Source organism: Phascolarctos cinereus, unplaced genomic scaffold (assembly GCF_003287225.1).
Source record: "Phascolarctos cinereus isolate Bilbo 61053 unplaced genomic scaffold, phaCin_HiC Scaffold_4;HRSCAF=312, whole genome shotgun sequence".
Lineage (NCBI taxonomy): Eukaryota > Metazoa > Chordata > Mammalia > Diprotodontia > Phascolarctidae > Phascolarctos > Phascolarctos cinereus.
The window spans coordinates 202,793,012-202,813,760 of NW_027555847.1; the positions used below are offsets into that span (position 1 = coordinate 202,793,012).

The following is a 20,749-nucleotide window of genomic DNA, read 5'->3' on the forward strand; positions in this document are numbered from 1 at the left end:
TCCAGTCTACATCTATTCTATTTTATTTATAGTTATAAGCTAAGTGAAGTTTACAGTTAGATGCTGTAATTATGTTATAGTTTATATACCGAATAGGTTAGAGTTCGAATGGAAATTCTTACCAGGAAGATAAAAAGTATCCCAAAAGTCTTAGTACACTTTTAAGCTGCAAACTTACAAAAGCAACATTTGGAATGTTAATTATCTGGATTTTTAAAATATTTGTTTCATATTAAAATTCAACATAACTATCATCTTATGCTATATACAGCACTCTAGACAATTTTTTAACTTTGTAGAAATTTTCCTCATCTGATACTCAATGACTAAAAAGATTGTATTGTCATCCCAGTCTTAAGATCATCCACAGAATGGGGTTTTGATGCATCCAAGATACTTTTAGGAGCCAGATCAAGTGTCCAAGGTAGACAAATAAGAGGGCATTCTCTACTAATCCACTGGTCTGAAAAAGTGGCATCCAGGGGACTTTTGAGAGCCAGGATGGTGAAGTAAGAAGTAAGTTGCCCTTATTCTTCCTTCTTGACCCAGAAAATACTGCTGAGCCAACAGAAAGATGAGGTGCAGCAGTCTTGTAGCCTGGGAAGCTTGGGGGATTAACAGGAAAGGTCCCTCTCACTCTGGTGGAAGGGGAACACAGAATGGGAGATGTCCCAGAAAGCCAGTGGCAAGCCCCACCTCAGCAAACCAGGGGGAGATCCTGAGCCCCAGGGTGATGGAGTAGGTAAGCACCAACACCAGGACCTCCCAAGTGCTTTGGCACAGGCAGGAGAATTGGTAGACGCCAGCTCAGAAAACTCCTCGTGCTTCCACACAACTTCAGAAGGGCAGGCTGCATCCTCCAGCAGCCAAATCTTCCAGTGCTTCAGAGCAGCCTGAGTGAGTAGGCTCCAGGAGACAGACCCCACTCCAATCTTGAGGGCTTCAGTGTTGCTGACCCCAGCAGCACGAGGTAAGCTGCCAGACCCTACAACCTCCAGCTACTAGCACCCCAGGCCCCAGCACACAAAGCCAGTGACCAGGTCCCTGGTGCTCCAGCAGGAGAGCTCAACTTTAAATGCCAGGAAATAGGTAAACATCATGAGCAAAAAGCAGAAATGGACAATGACCATAGATTCTTATTATGGGGACAGACACGGAAGATCAAAACACAAATTCAGAAGAGGACAACATTATCAATATACCCACATCTTTAATCTCAAAGGGGAATATGAACTGGTCTCAAGCCCAAAAAGCCTTCTTGGAAGAGCTCAAGAAGTATTTTAAAAGTCAAATAAGAGAGGTAGAAGAAAGATTGGGGAAAGAAACAAGAGGTATGCAAGAGAGAGTCAATAGCTTGGAAAAGGAAGGACAAAAATTGATTGTAGAAAACAAGTCCTTAAAAAATACAATTGGCCAAATGGAAAAAAAAAAGTACACTGAAGAAAATAACTCTCTAAAAAGTAGAATTGGCCAAATGGAAAAGGAGGCACAAAAGCTAATTGAAGAAAACAACTCTTTAAAAGTCAGAATAGGGCAAGTGGAAGCTAATGACTCTATGAGAGATCAAGAATTGGTCAAACAAAATCAAAAGAATGAAAAAATAGAAGAAAACATGAAATACCTCATTAGAAAAACAACTGACCTAGAAAATAGATCCAGGAGTGATAATTTATAACTTATTGGTCTACCTGAAAGCCATGATGAAAAAAAGAGCCTGGACAGCATCTTTCAAGAAAACTGAAAAAGAAAAAAAACTGCCCTGAGGTCCTAGAACCAGAGAGTAAAGTAGTCATTGAAAGAATCCACTAATCACCTCTGGAAAGAGATCGCAAATTGAAAATTCCAAGGAATATTGTAGCCAGATTCCAAAATGATTATGTCAAAGAGAGAATACTGCAAACAGGCAGAAAGAAACAATTTAAATATTGAGGAACCTCAGTCAGAATTATGTAGGACCTTGCAGCTTCTACATTAAAAGATTGGAGGGCTTAGAATATGATATTCCATAAGGCAAAGGAGCTTGGATTACAACCAAGGATCAGCTACCCAGCAAAATTAAGCATAATCTTTCAGGGGAGTAGTTGGATATTCAACAAAATAGGAGACTCCCAAACCTTCCTGATGAAAAGCCAGAGCTCAACAGAAAATTTGATCTTCAAATACAAGACTCAAGAGACGTATAAAAAGGTAAACAGGAAAGAAAAAAAAACACATTATTCAATAAGGGCAAACTGTTTACATCCCTACAAAGGAAGATGATACTTGTAACTTTTGAGGACTGTATCTTTATTATGACATTTAGAAAGGGTATACATAGACCGAGAGTGTGGGTATAAGTTGACTTTGATGTGATGATTAAAAATCTAATTAAGTGGTGAAAAAGGATTGTACTGGGAGAAGAGGAAAGTAAGAAGCAGACAAGAGAAAATTATATCACATGAAGAGGCACAAAGATCTATTACTGTAGAAGGAAAGGAGGCAGGGAGATGAGCACTGTTTGAACCTTACTCGCATCAGATTTGATTCAAAGAGGGAATAACATAATCTAACTTACCCTATAGGAAATAAGAGGGGAAAGGGAAAAGAAAAGGGAGGGGGGATAGAAAGGAGAGAAGAAGTAGTAAGGAAAAAGAGGGGCTGATAGAAGATAGGGCACATTGAAGGAGGCACAAGCAAAACTCTAGTGAGGAGGGAAAGGAAGAAAGGAGAGAAAAAACATACACAGGGCGGGGGAAATAGGATGGAGAGAAAGACACACATAGAAACGTATACGTGAATGTGAATGGGATGAACTCTCCCATAAAATGGAAGTGAATAACAGAGTGGATTAAAAACCATAATCCTACAATATGTTGTTTACAAGAAACACATTTGAAGCAGAAGGATATACACAGAGTAAAGGTAAAAGGCTGGAGAAGCATATATTATGCTTCAGCTGAAGTAAAAAAAAGCAGGGTAGCAATCCTGATCTCAGACAAAGCAAAAGCAAAACTAGATCTAATTAAAAGAGATAAGGAAGGAAACTACATCCTGCCAAAAGGTACAATAGACATGAAGTAATATCATTAAAATGCACCAAGTGGTATAGCATCCAGATTCTTAGAGGAGAAGTTAAGGGAGTTACAGGAAGAAATAAACAACAAACTATACTAGTGGGGGACCTCAACCTACCCCTCTTGGAACTAGATAAATCTAACCACAAAATAAACAAGAAAAAGGGCAGCTAGGTGGTACAGTGGATAGAGCACCGGCCCTGGAATCAGGAGGACCTGAGTTCAAATCCGGTCTCAGACACATAACACTTACTACCTGTGGGACTCTGGGCAACCCTGATTGCCTCACTAAAAAAAAAAAAAGAGAGAGAGACAGAGAGAGAGAGAGAGAGAGAGAGAGAGAGAGAGAGAGAGAGAGAGAGAGAGGAAAAAGTAAACAAGAAAGAATTTAAGGAGATGAATTGAAATTTAGAAAAGTTAGAAATAGTAGACCTCTGGAGAAAATTGAGTGGGGATAGAAATGAATGTACCTTTTTCTTGGCAGTACATGGCACCTACACAAAAATTGACTATGTATATTAGGGCGTAAAATCCTCACAATCCAATGCAAAAAGGCAGAAATATTAAATGCATCCTTTTCAGATCATGATGTAATAAAAATTACATGTAATAAAGGGCCATGGAAAGATAGACTAAAAATTAATTGGAAACTAAATAATCAAATCCTAAAGAATGATTGGGTCAAACAACAAATAATAGAAACAATCACTAATTTCATCCAAGAGAATGACATAATGAGACAACATACCAAAACTTATGGGATGCAGTGAAAGTAGTTCTTAGGGGAAGTTTTGTATCTCTAAATGCTTACATGAATAAAATAGAGAAAGAGGAGAACAATGAATTGGGCATGCAGCTAAAAAAGTTAGAGAAAGAACAAATTAAAAATCCCCAATTAAATAACAAATTAGAACTTCTGAAAACCAAAGGAAAGATTAATAAAATTGAAATTAAGGAAACTATTGAACTAATAAATAAAACTAAGAGCTGGTTTTAAAAAAAAACAATAAAACAGATAAACCTTTGGTGAATTTGATTTAAAAAAGAAAGACGAAAACCAAATTTGGTAATTACCAGTAACAAAAATGAACCACCAATGAATAAGAAATTATGCGCAACTTGATGCCAATAAATTTGACAATCTTAGTGAAATGGATGAATATTTACAAAAATATAAATTGCCCAGATTAATGGAAGAGGAAATAAAATACTTAACCCCATTTCAGAAAAAGAAATTGAACAAGCTATCAATGAATTCCCTAAGAAAAAAATCTCCAGGGCCAGATGAATTTACAAGTGAATTCTATCAAACATTTACAGAAGTTAATTCCAATGCTATATAAACTATTTGGGAAAATAGGAGGAGTTGTACCAAATTCTTTTTATGATATAATTATGGTGTTGATATCTAAACCGAGAAAAACAGAGAAAGAAAATTATAGGCAAATTTCCTTAATGAATATAGACGCAAAAATTTTAAATAAAATATTAGCAAGGAAATTACTACAACTTATCTTGAAGATAATACACTATGACCATATAGGATTTATATCAGGAATGCAAGGCTGGTTCAATATTAGGAAAATTATCAGCATAATTGACCATATCAACAACAAAACTAATAGAAATCATATAATTATCTCAATATATTCAGAAAAAGCTTTTGACAAAAAACCACTAGAGAACATAGAAATAAATGGAGTCTTCCTTAAAATGACAAGTAGCATCTATCTAAAACTGTCAGCAAGTATTATGTGTAATGGGGATAAGCTAGAAGCATTTCCAATAAGATCAGGGCTGAAACAAGGATGTCTATTATCACCATTATTCAGTATTGTATTAGAAATGTTAGCTTTAGCTACAAGAGAAGAAAAAGAAATCAAAGGAATTAGAATAGGCATTAGAATAGGCAAACAAGAAACAAAACTAACATTTGTTAGTTATCCCATTTATTATCCCAGAAAGCTGGGAAACAATTTTTATAGTCAGTTACTCTAATAAGGCCTCATTTCTAAAATATATAGAGAACTGAGTCAATTTATAAGAAAATAAGTCATTCCCCAATTGATAAATGGTCAAAGGCTATGAACAGGCAGTTTTCAGAAGAAGAAACTAAAGCTGTCTAGAGACATGTGAAAAAATGTATTAAATCACTACTCATTAGAGAAATGCAAATCAAAATGACTCTGAGGTACCACATCACACCTATCAGATTGGCTAACATGACAAAACAGGACAATGATAAATGTTGGAGAAGATGTGGGGAAAATTGGGACACTAATACATTGTTGGTGGAGTTCTGAAATGATCCAATCATTCCGGAGAGCAATTTGGAATTATGCCCAAAGGGCTATAAAATTGTGCATACCTTTTGACCCAGCAATACCACTTCAAGGTCTGTATCCTAAAGAGATCATAAAAACGGGAAAAGGACTCTCATATACAAAAATATTTATAGCAGCTCTTTCTGTGGTTGCAAAGAATTGGAAATTGAGGGGATGTCCATCAATTGGGGAATGGCTGAACAAGTTGTGGTATATGAATGTAATGGAATATTATTATTCTGTAAGAAATGGTGAGCAGACAGGCAACAGAAAAACCTGGAAGGACTTAACATGAACTTATGCTGAGTAAAGTGAGCAAAACTAGGAGAACATTGTACATAGTAACAGTCACATTGTGCGATGACTAAGTTTCTTAGACTTGGCTCTTCTCAGCAATGCAAAGATCTAAGATGACTCCAAAAGACTCATGATGGAAAATGCTGTCCACGTCTAGAGAAAGAATTATGGAATGTGAATGCAGATGGAAGCATACCGTTTGCTCTCTTTTGTTGTTGTTTTGTTTTTTCTTTCTCATAGCTCCTCCCATTGGTTGTAATTCTTCTTGACTAATGAAAAAAAGTGTCATCCAGAAGCTTGTTAAAAATGGAAATTAAAAATTTGTTATTCAAAATTCATAAAATTAAATAAGTATAAAATAAATTTAAATGATCCAATGTTTAAATGGTGTTTTTGTAACTTAGTGACATGCATATTTCTGAAATTATTAAAGTTTAAAATTGCAGTAACATTTTTGGGACAGTCTTATAAATTATGGGAAGATTTTGGAGGTCAGAGAAATTATTAAAGCTGGAGGGAACTTTGTAAGCAACATAATTGATAACCTTAGTGGACAGAGCATTGGTCCTGGAAATTTGGGACCCAAATTTGAGTCCTGGGTCCCTTACTTACAAGTTGCATGACCTTGCTCAAGTGATTTCACCTCAATTTCCTTATCTTCAGAATATGGATAATAATATTCAAAATACCTGTTTTACATAGCTGATGAAATGATCAAAATCAGACTATAAATATCAAGCCAAAGTGCTTTATAAGTTGGAATGATTATTCAACCAATCAGCAACATTTGCTAAGCACCTACTATTCCTCCCAGCTCTATGATTATCTTTGTAAAGCTTCTTAATTACTATGGCTAGGCTGCTTAAGGCACATTCTTGCCTGATAGCAAAGATAAAATCATGTCCACATCTTTTTCTCCCTCCTAGCATCCATCCTCTTTTCTTTTTCCAGTAGGATATAAGCTCTTTGAGGACAGAAATTTTCTCTTTCTCTCTTTTTTGTCTTTATAGTATGTAATGCCTATCACAATTTCTTACATACAGTAGGTATATAATGAATGCTTCTTGAGTTAAATTGTTGTCAAGAGCATTTATTGACATCAGCAAATGGCATCTCACTGCAGGCACTGCCCTCTAGGCTCTAGGCCCTTTTAGCCCCGTTAAATAAAGATGATTCAGTTGATCAGTTCAGAGCAGACGCTCTTCTTCAAGAGATAGTATTTAGGGGTGACTCTTTCCATCTGTTTTTTCTAGCTCAAGACTCAAGATCTAAAAAAAAGTGAACAGGAAATTACTTTTTGTACTAATTTCAGATCCATTTCATTGACTGTAATTTCAAGCAATATTTATTAACTACTATTTACAAGGCACTCTGCTACGTTTAGGGATATTACAGCAAAAAACAAAAGAGATGCTACCTTCCTCAAGAAAAGGAGGAGGAGAAAAGAGCTTTTTCAAAGAATGCTGAAGAAGGCAGGAAAGGACAGGATCAAGGGTATGAGCAGAGGAGTCGGCCTTGGTGAGGGAGAGGATCACCTATTTAACAGACACTTGAGGAAAGGAGGAAATGGTTGGACATGAAATCAAGGGACTGTGACATGAGGAAGAAGGAAGAAGAGAGAGTTCTTAGTAAATAAGTACAATTAAACTTTAGACTCTGCTACTATCAGAATTTATAATAATTAGACAGGGACTGGGTTAAAGTTTTCACTTGTATGGTCAAGAAGGGAAGAAATAATTTCTAAGCACAAAAAAATGTAATGTTTAACTCCCTTAAACTTTTCTTTACTTTTAAATACCCCATTTACAAATACTTGACATATTAATTATAAAGCATTCTTATCTTCCTATTTCAGCAGTTTCTTTGAGGAATGCTACTAAACAATACTTTATTTCTCCAGTTGGAGTCATTGGACTTGAAAATAATAAATTAATAATAAAATGTCATTTTAAAAAAGCTGTTAATTTTGACTTTTGGGCCATTTCAAACTGACCTTATTAAAATTAATTTAAATTTGGGGCAGCTAGGTGGCATAGTAGATAGAGAAAGAGGACCTGAGTTCAAATGTGGCCTCAGACCAAAACACTTGACACTTAACTAGCTGTGTGACCCTGGGCAAGTCACTTAACCCCAATTGCCTAAAAAAATTTTTTTTAATTAGTGAAGTTTTTCTATGTTATCTTCTGAAATAGTTCATGAGATCAGTTCATATTCTCTACTTTGAGAATGGAAGCAACAATATTTTGTGAACTTGCATGTAAACTAACTGCCTAAGAAAGAAAGAATGCTAATGTTTCATTTAATTTCAGATGTAGAAAGGACCTTATTGGTCATTTCGTTCAGCCTTGTAACAATGTAGAAATCTCCATCAATGTCCCTGACAAATGTTTTCCTTCCACTGTTCAGATATTTCCAGTGATGGGGAATTCATCCTCTCCCAAAACAGTCTATTTGCTTTTTCATATCTACCCAAGTACATGGAGAGAGAAGGGAAAAGGGCAGGGTATGTGAGCACCTAGGGAGAAGCAAGGAGTAAGTTAAAAAACAAAACAAAAATAAGTCATCCTTTGAGTCTTCATTCTATTGCAGGATATTAGTAATCCAAGACAGCAAGGTAATCCAAAAGCCTCTGCTACTTGATTTTGGATTATGTTTTTATACTTAAATTTAAATGTGTATTTCAGTGTTCCCAGAATTCACTTCAAACTAAATAATAAAGCCATATTGGGAAGACTGGAATTGTAAAGCATTCCACTTTCCCCATCCCAATCCCCTGACCCTCGTATCCACTCAATGCTGGAAATCTTTCTTTTATACTGATCCAGGTCTGTGCCCTTTCTCAAACCTTACTTGATGGCTAATGATTAAGTAGTTTGGGTTTAAAAGAGCTTTTCTTCACCATAGAGGGATCAAGAAACCAGCTAGAAGTAATTGTTTAAAGTAGAATAGGAACTAATTGACATTGAACTTGAAAACAAGATTTGTAGAAAGTTATCAGAGTAATCTTCCTGTGGTTAATCAATTAACTATTAAAAAGTAATAATTCAACTATAACTTACAGGATAATAATTCCTTTATAATATTATTATATAGTTTACAAAGACTTTCCTTATAATAGCTCTACAAGATAGTTAATACAAGTATTATTTATTTTTAATAGATGGAGAAACTGAGGCACAGAGGTGTGTGTATTTTCTTAATGAGTTGCCCAAGGTCTTACAGCTACTTAAGGGCAGAAGCAGTATTTGACCTGGGGTTTTCTGACTTTCAGTCAGGTGTTTTGTGCTTCTTTTTTCTTTTTTTTTTTCCTCCACAATGAGATTATTATTAGTCCAAAGCAGAGAACTTTATTATTTAAAAATATATGCTTTGCAGCTCTTTTTGTGGTGGCAAAGAATTGGAAATTGAGAGGATGCCCATCAATTGGGGAATGGCTGAGCAAGTTGTGGTATATGAATGTAATGGAATACTATTGTGCTATAAGAAATGATGAACAGGCTGACTTTGGAAAAACCTGGAAAGACTTATATGGTCTGATGCTGAGTGAAGTGAGCAGAACCAAGAGGACTTTGTACACAATAACAGCCACGGTATGCAGTGACTAAGAATGTTAAACTGAAACCTTCTCAGCATTACGAGGATCTAAGACATCTCCAGAGGCCTCGGGATGGAAAATGCTGTCCACATCCAAAGAAAGAACTATGGAAGTCGAATCGCTATCACTTATTTTTACCTTCTGTTGAGTTTTGTTTCATCTTTCTGATGGTTCCTCCTATTGGTTTTAATTTTTACTTACAACTTCACTAATGTGAAAATATGTGTAATGGGTATGTAAATGTAAAGCCTATGTCAGATTGTGCGCTGTCTTGGGGAGGGTGGGGGGGAGGAAAAGGGAGAAAAATTTTCAACTCAAAAGCATATGGAAGAAAAAAAATTTTTTAATTAAAATTAAAAAAAAATAAAAATAAAAATATATGCTTTGCCTTGCAGGATCTCAGTGGGACAGTGTGCTGCCATGTGATCAGAAAACCTTCAATCCATTAGAAACTTTTGACACAGAAATGACTATACAGGTAAGTCTACCTACACTTAGTTTTTATCACAAACTACAGAAACATGTCCACTTTCTTGCTACCCATTCCTAGGAAAAATCCATACTCTGACATTGAGGGTGTTCATTTTGTATGCAAGCAAAGGGTTGATGTGGCAGATTCGTTGACCAGTAGCTGAGATGACTGTCTTCAGGTGGTAGGATTTCCTTTCTAGATAATTATAGAACTTGATGAAGGGACCAGATGTGGAATTTCCTTTAATTTGGGTTCTGGGTTAGGAAAATAACTTTGAACCATATTCTAAAACATGTGTGTCAGGGGTAACCTGACATAAGGCATCATGGTGTATTCGAAAGTGTCTTGGACTAGGAATAAAGATCTGGATTTGAGTTATGGCTCTTGCATGTGACTCACAGATTTTCTGACCTGTCTAAATCTGTTTCCTCACTAGTAGAAATACTTGGACTGCTTACTGCATAGGATTGTTGTGCAGGAGGCACTTTACAAACCAGTAATATCTATGTCATTTGACTGTTAGTGCCTTGAGAGCAGGAACAAGCATTTCTGCTTCTTTGTATACCCAGGGCTTAGCACAGGACCTGGCTCATAATGGTACTTAATAAATGCTTGTTGACTGACTATGCAAATATGTACTATTAGTATTAACTTTGCTACATCTTTACACATAATATTTTTCAGTAGTTTCAGTCCACCACTGTGTGGTATAGACATCCATTTAGAAGTCCAGCAAGCTGGAAGGTCTTGCCTCTATTGGTCATAGTGAAAGAACCACAAAAAACAGTTTTGATCCAGACACATAATTTCCACTGTTGTCTGGAATTAGCAGCCCACTCTAGTTAGCACTGCAATGACCAGAGGTTAATAAAATGTGTCATTCTGGAATCCAAATCTAATTAGCAGATGAATAAGCTTGCATGAGATCATCATTGCTGAATCTGTAATACAAGTTGTCAGATGCATAAAAAGATCTTTTCAAGCTCTAAATCCTGCAAATATATGATCTAGAAAGCTACTGCTCAGCCAATTCTTGTATCATAGGCCAAAAGACAGATGGTCCCTAAGAAGGAATCACTGGATAGTGTTCCATTTTATTCATTCAAAGTAATTGTGTGTTTTTCTTTAAACAACAAAATTGATTCTACTTACATTTGAAACTAATTACATTAAAATGAACTTTGACAAATTACTACTACTATCAATAGCTGGCATTTATATAGAGATTTAAGGTTTGCAAAGCACTTTACAAATATCCCATTTTATTCTCTCTACAACCCTGAGAGGTAGGTGCTATCATTATTATCATTATTACATTATTATTGTAAGTGACCAGGTCACTCTCCTGCTCAATAAACTCCAGTGCCTCTAGGATTAAATACAAAATCATCTGCTTGGTGTTCAAAAGCCTTCATGACCTAGCCCCCTCCTACATCTCTAGTCCTCTTCTTGCACCTTATTCCCTGATGCTACTCTTCATTCCAGCGACTGGACTCCTGGCCATTCCATCTCTGAGCTCTAGGGATTTTTTCTGGCTATCTCCCATGCCTGGGATGTTCTCCTTATTTCCTCTACTGGCTTTCCTGTATTCCTTTAAGTCCCAATTAAAATCCTATCCTCTACAGGAAGCTTTTTTTCCTAACCCCTCTTAATTCTAATGCCTTCCCTCTGTTAATCATTTCCTATTTATTCTATATGTAGCTTGTTTGTACACACACATTTGTTTATTTGTTGTCTCTCCCATTAGATTGTTGAGTTATTTGAGGGCAGGGACTGTGTTTTGCCTCTTTTTGTATACCCAGAGCTTAGCACAGTACCTAGCTTATAGAAGACATTTAATAAATGTTTGTTGATTGATCTTTATAGAGCACTAGGCAGACCTGAGTTCAAATTTGGCAACAGACACTTCTAGCTCTGTGACCCTGGGCAAGTCATTTTACTCTGTTTGCCTCAGTGTCCTCATCTGTAAAATGAGCTTGAGAAGGAAATGGCCAACCACTCCAGTATCTTTGCCAAGAAAACCCCAAATAGGGTCACAAAGAATTGGATATAACTTAAACAACTGGAAAACAACAAAACCCCATTTCACAGATGAGGAAACTGAACTTAAATTGACTTGCTCTGGGTCACTGAGCTAGTAAGGTTGGAGGCTGAATTTGCACTCACGTCCTTCTGACTCCAGGCTCAGCATTCTATTGACTCTACCAGCAACTGCCTCATACTACCTACCTGTTTCTATCATTTTCTCTCTTTCTAATCATTGATCATTTTTTTTCCTCTACATATATCTATAGTCATGCATATATTTCCTTCTAAAAACTGTGTCTGCATTTTGCATACTGCTTTTTTCATGTCTTTAATATAATTGTATTCTTCATATCTGTCCTTCTGAAGTTTTATTATATATTCCACTATACTGACATGACACATTTTGTTTAGCTCTCCCCCAACTGCTGGGTATTCAGGTTGTTTCCAGATTTTCACCATTATAAATTATACTGCTATAAATACTTTTGTAAAAATAGTTCTTTTTTCCCCTTTTTTAATAACACTGCTAGGGTATATTCCCAGTGGGGGTGTTATTGGGTCAAAGGATGTGCCATAATTCCTGTAAATATTCTGCCAGGTTGCTCTCTGAAAAGATTCCCAATTTGCAATGTATAAACATACCTATTTCTCCCCCAAAAGCTCCCAGACTTGAATTTTGTCATTCTTATCAGTTTTGTGGCAATTTTGTGACTCACAAGTATTTTTATTTCCTTTTTTTTATTATTATTTACCATCTTTTATTTTAAAATTGTTGGCAAATTATTTTTCAAGAAAATAAATTATATATTTTCTTGTAAATTTTCTATAAATATCCTTTAATCATTTAACTAACCATTGTAGACATAATGTTGCTATTGAATAGTCTATATTGAATGCCTATAACTATAGGCATTCTTTGTAATTTTTAGTTATCAGGTTTTATCTGATAACATTGTTGCAAATATTTTTATTTTTCATCACAGTTATATTGTTTTTGTTAAATTTTTTATTTCAATGTAATCAAGTAAGTCCTATTTTTTCCTAAAAAATTTCTTTTTTGTCTGTTCAACAGAGAAAAATTTGTCTTCCTTTTCCAAGTGAGATAAATATTTATTGCTACAGTACTTTCTTCTAGCATTTTTTTTAAGCTAGGCAATGGGGTTAAGTGACTTGCCCAGGGTCACACAGCTAATAAGTGTTATGTGTCTAAGGTCAGATTTGAACTCAGGTCCTCCTGAATCCAAGGCTGGTGCTCTATCTACTGCGCCACCTAGCTGCCCCTTCTTTTAGCATTTTTATATTTATCTCTTTGATGTAGACCAAATTTATTATGGGATATAGTATGGGATGAAGATCTGAATTTGTTTTTACCACATTGCTATGCAATTTCCAACATTTATTAAACAATTAATCCTTGCCCCAGTATTTATTTTTCCTTAGATTTATTTTTAAATATACTTGAGTGTATAAAAGAGGTTCTTTATTCTGTTCTGTTGGTCTTTTTTTCCCCCCAGAAACAAATTATTTCAGTGGTAACTGCTGTACTAAAATCTAGTCATCTACTTTCATCCATTTTTATGACAGTGCCTCATTGATATTCTTGCCCATTTGTTTTTTTCACATTAGTGTTTTTAGAGTTTTATCTCGTCCTATAAACCTATTCCCATTTTAATTGCATTTTCTACAAATTAATTTGGGAAGCATCGACATTTTTACTATGGTGATCTGACCCACCCATGAACACTAGTTATTCTTGCTTTATTTCCGCATAAAAGTTATGAAGTTCATGTGTGCCTAGGTAAATTAATGGAAAATATGTAATATTTTCATTTTTGGAAATATAATTTTCATCTAATTTTTCTTGATCTTTATCAGTGGAAAAACTATAGGTTAGACTTGTATCCTGCAGCCTTGGTGAACTTATTTATTATTTCAAGTTTTTGCTCAGTCTCCTTGAGCTCCATTAAGCTAGTCTTTGGATGACAAGTGTACAGTCTATCACTATCTGTACATAAAGCTTTTTCTGCCTGCCAGACTTTGCATTCTTCTTCCAGACCTCCGAAAAGCCAAGAGTACCTCCATTCAGTGCTCTCCAAGGTCCCGTCCAACCATGAGACAGTCTCCCAGAGGACCTCAGTGGAGATAAAGTATGTTGGAAGAAACTTATCACTAGATATTTGGGCAGCCCCAGCAATTCACAAGGACTACATGCTAAAGCATATTAGGGAAAGAATGCCTACCCACATGGATGAAATAAGATACTTGACACATTGAAGTAGGTAGTAGCTGTTGAGTCCCCCAGATATTTTGATATACAATCATGTCAAGTTCATTCCAATCTAGATTAAAAAGAATTTTATTAAGTGCCAACTATGTGGAGGGCACTGTGCTAGGTAAGCACTGGAGCACAATAACAAATAATTATATTCCATTTCTTTTTCCCCCCTTGGGGACACAGGATTAAAACCTAATGCTAGTGATTCAGATATTTCTTTTATTACTTATATAATTCATTTTGCCTTTAGCCTCTAAACAAGAACATAATCAAATTAGCCCACACTTACAACTAATCACAATTTTTAAAGAATTCCTGTGTATAAACTATCTGAGAGTCAGCTTTGACAGGCAAAAAATAATAACACCTCTGATTCTCGAAAGAATGACAGTTGTAATATTGGGATTTGTTGTCAGTAACAGCTGTGCAGGAGGATCTGCGAGCAGAATTGACTTTGCTAGCTTTCCTTTGTGATAAGAAGGCTGAATTGGCATTATCAGTATAATAGGCATTTTTTTTCTTAAAGCCAACATAATGCTGTCACAAGGGAAAACTAATAAAGGACAGATAGGCTAGTATAGTGATTGGTCTGAAATAATCTCAACTAAGTCATATGATTGCTATTATGGTTAGCAGAGCTTTAAAAGAAATTGTAATGATGTGTTGGCATTTTATTGAATTATTGCAAAGACTAGAAACTCAGAAGCTGTGAATGAATAGGATGATAGGGATATCAGACAAACTGTTGAAGTTAATTCAAACTTGCTCATTTGGAATTTTTGACAAATCAAACAGGAAGAGTGGGACTGAACGTTACTCTTGTATTGTGTTTGAAGAAGAAGTGTAGGAAACAAATGAGTAGTGCAAACACAATTTCAGAATAATGAGCATAAACTTTAAGTACTTTAGAAGGCTGGCTACATGGTACAAGTGATATCAGCTCATACGACCCTAGACCTAGTACTTAAAGGAATCTGAGAAACCATCTAGTTAGACTACTTCCCATTTTACAGATGAAGAAACTGAAGCTTCAGGAGTGACTTTCCCAAGGCCAGTCAAGAAGTAAATGCCAAAGGAGGGACTTGAACCCAGTTTCTCTAACTATATTCAGTGTTTTCCTACCTCTTTCAACCAAGTCCAACTTCATGTAACTATATTCTCATCAGCCATATCTCCTTACCTTTTCCATGAGGATATCATGAGAGACATTTTCAAATACCTTGATGAAATCTAGCTATCGCTCCTTTATGGCATCACCCTGACCTACCTGTCTAGTAACTCTGTATAAAAAGGGAAATGAAGTTGAACTGTCATGACCCATTCTTAATGAACCCATGCTGGCTCTTAGCTGTCACCCCTTCCCTTTACAAATGCTCACAAAGTCAAATTCTATAATTTTTTCCCCAACAATCAAAATCAATATTTTGTCTCCATAGTTTTCAGAATTTCTTAATACATTTGCCTATCTCCACTTCTATGGCCCTGTTCCCATTCTCCATGATTTTTAAAGGATTATCCACAATAGATCAACAACGGTGTTAAGTTAAACCATTTATTTCAAAAACAAGGAAAGTATTTCAGCTAGGCCTAATGATTTGAATTCACTGAGCACAAATTAGTGCTCTCTTATCTCGCATACATTGGTTTTCACCTCCCTCCTATTTTTGTTCTGTACTTCCCAGTGCAATGTAGTTTTCTTATTCGATCTTTCTGCTATCTCGGACATTCCTTGTTAAGCCCAGTTCATTCTGTGCTTTAGTACTGACACTAATCTTCTAGGACCAAGCCACTCTTGGATATTCCTCTTCAAATACCTATCTTGGCTTCTGTTGTCTATACTTGGAGTGGGTGCGGATTGGATCACTGATTCTATTGGTATGAGCAACTGTCAGGTAAAGAACTCCCTCTACCAGTGCTCTATTTGGCCCCTTTTCTACAATTTCTAGTCTTGAGAGAGTTGCTTACAGCACTGAGAAGTTACTCAGACGTTCCCATAGTGGGCAGTATCACCCCCTAAGGGGAACTGGGACAGTGCAATTGGGGGGTGTTGAATAAAAATAAAGGGGCAATGGAAGCATAAGGAAAGAAGAGATGATAATAAGATTTTGAAAAACTATTCTTACGTGGTTTATCTGTTATGTAACAGAGTTAAAGTAGTAGCAATTACCTTATTTCCCAAATAAACACACAAAATGCAAATTACTACCAATCTTTGATCAAGTCCCCTGACAAGTCTTAACAAGCAAGTGTTGGCAGGCTAGCATGATGCATGTTGTTGGGAAGTCCAGCATGCATTGGCAGGAATATGTGAGTGTAATAACTTGTTTATAATACAGTACTATAAAGTTACATGATGCAATATTGTGTCATCAAAATTTCAATGCCGGAAAAAACCCACAAATTTACAACAAACTATTAAATTTAAGATGTGTCATTTTGAAAGTTATAGTTTTTGCAAATTTTAAGAAACCATTAAAGGGTTAAAAAAAAGATTTCCAGGGGGGTGCTGAGCAAGTTTTTTTTAAAAGGGAGCAATAAGCCAAATAAGTTTGGCAACCTCTGAGTTAAATGATATGCTGGACTCAAATCCAGATTTTCTTAGCCCCAAGGCTGGCTCTCCATATAATATATAATATATAATAATATATATAATAATCTTTGTCTATATATGTCTTTTTAAAAATTAAAGTCAACTGATAAGATTCCTGTGTTGTTGTTTTTTCAGTTGTGTTCAACTGTTTGTGACCCCATTTGGGGTTTTCTTGGCAAAGATACTGGAGTGATTTGTCATTTTTTCCCCCATCTCATTGCAGATGAGAAAACTGAGGCAAACAGGGTTAAATGACTTGCCCAGGGTCACACAGTGTCTGAGGCCAGACAAACTCAGGAAGATGAGTCTTCCTGACTCCAGACCTGGCACTTTATCCACTGTGCTACCTAGCTGCCCTGTGATTCGTATGCACCTATGTTATTCTCTTTTGATGGTTACCCCTTTTCTTACTCATTGGAATCATTTGAGATTATGTTGTAAAAATTTCCTTCTTGAGAGCTTTCCATCCCACTGGGAGCTCATTTGGTCTTTAGAATATGACACCATGGGATGCTACCTATCCTCTCTGCAAACTCTTGAAACCCATTTTCTACCAAATCTAGGGTATGAGTCAGACTGTCAAGCTATCATCTCTTCTATCAAAAACTCCAAAATGGAGAATTACTCTGAAGGCTTGCATCCTTTTTCTTTCAGCAACCAATTCCTCCTTAGGTGTCAAAACGAGGTACAGAGTAGCAGTTCCAGTCTTGACTTCTTCAGCTGTTGGAAAAATTAAATTATCATTAATGTAAACCAAGAAATTAATATTCCCTATGTTTTTAAAAGAGAGAGCACCAGCAAATATCCAAATAGTTGAGATCTCCCTTTCCTCCAGGCCAAGGCCATCTGTTTCCTGGACTCATTTGACATTTCTTCCTTTTGGCTCAGTGATCTGTAATATGCTCTCACCACGTGATCCTTAATGTTTGTCTTTTAATGGAATTTTAGGCACAAACAACACTAACAATTTAATCATTAATGTTCTATCTGGTTTTTAAGTGCTTGGTTAACAAACCAACTTTCTTATGAAACTTTTTTCTTAATAATGTCATATGGTGAATCACAATCATAAGGATGGACTAGATTTTTGTTGTCTGAGAATCAACTTAGTTGTGTTTGGAGAGGCTCATTGCCAGGTTGGCCACAGGCTGATAAATGTTTTGGCCACTGCAACACTCAGACTGTCCGCTAAGTCATTGAGACATCTCAATCAGTATTGGGAGACCAACCAGCCACAGGAACAAAATCACAAACCTTTTAAGCATGAAGGCATTCTGAATTCCCCTCAGATGTAGAAGTGGAATTTGTAAGGCTGAATGTGATAAAATTGAACAGAAAGATGTTTAAATCTATTCCTGGACATTGGGTTGATTCCTCAATTGGGCTTTACAATTATCTATCGGCAGAATAGCCTTGCCATCCCCAGGCAAGCCTATGCTTCTGAAATAGTCTTTTACTAGAAATATAAAAGGATTATACAACTAGTCAGAAATTTTTTTCTTTGTCCATCCATCCATTAAGAAGCTTGCAGTCAGTAAGCAACAGATAAATGCTCCACCTTGAAAGCTAAAAGACAATAAGTATTTCTAATCACCAAGGAATATTTTTTGTGGGAACCTGCAACATTAGCACATTCAGGAACTGTCCACTTGTTTTCAGTCTGTTCATGTGCATTGTAAAAGCTATTTAGAGGATAGACTGTTCTTAGAAATGAGTTTTTGGCGAAACACACACACACACACACACACACACACACACACACACACACAACTTTGCTCACTCTTTTTCTCCAGCTTTATTCAGTCTTCCTAATCCACCCTTCTGAAAATTCATATGATACAATCAACTGCATTTGCTTGTAAAAATGTTTCTTTTTTCAACAAGCTTTGGACCAGTAACATTGGCGCCCTCAGATCTTTTCACTGAAAAACATTCACACAGAATATGGCCTGGGTATTGGGGCATTTATCTTATGATTGGGTAGGGGGAGAGGGGTCAGCAGTAACCAAAGAAGTCAAATAAATGGCAAATTGCCCCTTCCCTTTATGCTGAGGGGAGACTGAATAAAAAGATTCTATGTAAAATGAAGCCTAACAAACTCAGTTCTCATTTTCTAAGAAAGATATCATTGGCTTTGTTGTATTTCAAATATCAAAAACAATCCTTCCCCACCCTTCAATCCCTGTTCACAGCCTCACATAAGAAGCAAGATAGATCCCATTCTGACAAGCTAAAAGAATCTGGGTGTAAGAAGCATTTTGGAGAAGCATTCACAGTCCAGAAATAGGAATGCAGAATAAACAAGGTCCTTTACTTTTTTGGATATCAAAAATTATTCCTAGGAGAAAAATAGCAAACTATAATGGAAGTCTTTGCTACAAAGAGGCAAAGCTTCTTCCTGTAGTGAACAGATGTCACATGTTATATTTTTCTTTACCCTTTGCTTTTAATGGATCTCTCCTGCTGAGCCTCTTTTATGGCCAGACCTACATATAGAGTTGCCCTTTGCATGTGAAGACTTCATTACAGACAGTGATTGTTATATGTATGGGGAGGGGTGAAAGGGAAGGAAATAGGATTTCCATGAAAAAGCTGACAATATGTGACCAGCATTCGTTTCTGTATTGTGCATAAGTAGATTGTTCTCAATCTGTTTCCTTGGCCAAAAAGGTATTGTTTTCTCATTAATTTCAACTTTGGTATTATTGGGGGTTTTCCCTAATATACACATTGTTCTCTGTTTTGTGGCCAAAGAAGAGTCAATGAATAGAGTAGCCTGGGTGATTTCTCAGTCCCTCTCTGACACTAACATTCTAGGTGTTCCAGGAGGTGGCTAAGGGCAATGTAGCAAGGTGTTAAGTCTACAAATGAGACTGCCCATAAGTCCATAAAACAGGCCAGTCTGCAGGCAGAAGAAGATGCAAAGATCAAGAATGGCATCTACAAATATTATCAATTCAGAGTTGGAAGGGATCTCTGACATTATAGAGTCCAGGGGTTCTTAACCTCTTTTGTGTCCTGGACCCCTCTGACAGCCTAGTGAAGCCTACAGACCCTTCCTCAGAACAGTGCTTTTAAAAGCATAAAGTAAAATACAGTGGATTACAAAGGAAACTAATTCTATTGAAATATGATATAAAAATGTTTAAAAAAACAAGTTCATGGATCCCAAGCTAGACACCCATGATCTCCTACAAACCATTCATTTTATAAGTGAAGAAAATATATAGATTTAAATTGGTGACTTCCTCAAAGTCATGCAACTAAGAAAGTAGCTGAGCCCAGTTCTGGGTCTTCAAATCCAGTGTTCAATCTGCTATCCCACATGATAGAGCTCATTCTGCTCTACCAGAAGTTACTCCCTTATGGAGGATCCAATATGAACCATCTGCAAAATGGGGATAATAATAGCACCTACTTCCTATGGTTGTTGTGAGAATCAAATGAGACGATAACTGTTAAAGCACTTAGCCCAGTGTCTGGCACATAATAAACACTGTATAAATATTAGTTACTATCATCATCATCATCATCACCATCATCATTATTATTATCTCTCTGGGCCTCAGTGTGATTGTTGTTATTCAGTCATGTTTGACTCTTCATGACCCCCATTTGGGGTTTTCTTGGCAAAGATACTAGTGGTTTTGTCATTTTCTTCTCCAATTTATTTTACAGATAAGGCAAACAGGGTTAAGTGACTTGCCCAGGGTCACACAGCTAGTAAGTGTCTGACGCTGGATTGGAACTCACAAAGAGGAGACTTCCTTTCTCTAGCCTCCTGCTGTCTATGAGGCTGCTCAGCTACTGATCCAGTTCTCTATGAATTAGTGACAGACTGCTATTTACTCATCATGATCCAAGTTTAGATTATCTGCTTTGTGGATTACCCTCACTGACACAAACCCATTTCAACACTAGCCTAGGCAAACCATAACCATAAACTAAAAGTCACGGGAGGAGTGGGGGTGATGGAAAGGAAATCACATAATACATTTCATACTCTGCCTTTGGGCCATGTGTGCCACTGCTTATTTCAGTGAAAATGAATCTGGATTTTGCTTTACCTCTGTGCTATTCTACATTCTTATTGGGAAGAGACTTCCAGTTTTACA

General features: G+C 36.3%; 1 protein-coding gene across 1 annotated transcript in view; it reads left to right on the forward strand.

Moving 5' to 3' along the window:
* LOC110198225 (PALM2-AKAP2 fusion protein) overlaps positions 1-20,749 on the forward strand; it is a 267,027-nt gene that overhangs the window by 73,576 nt on the left and 172,702 nt on the right. Inside the window, exon 2 of the mRNA XM_078152851.1 lies at positions 9,665-9,747. Within this exon, the coding sequence (XP_078008977.1) occupies positions 9,736-9,747 (12 nt within the window). The 5' untranslated portion in view covers positions 9,665-9,735. The remainder of the gene's footprint in view (positions 1-9,664; positions 9,748-20,749) is intronic.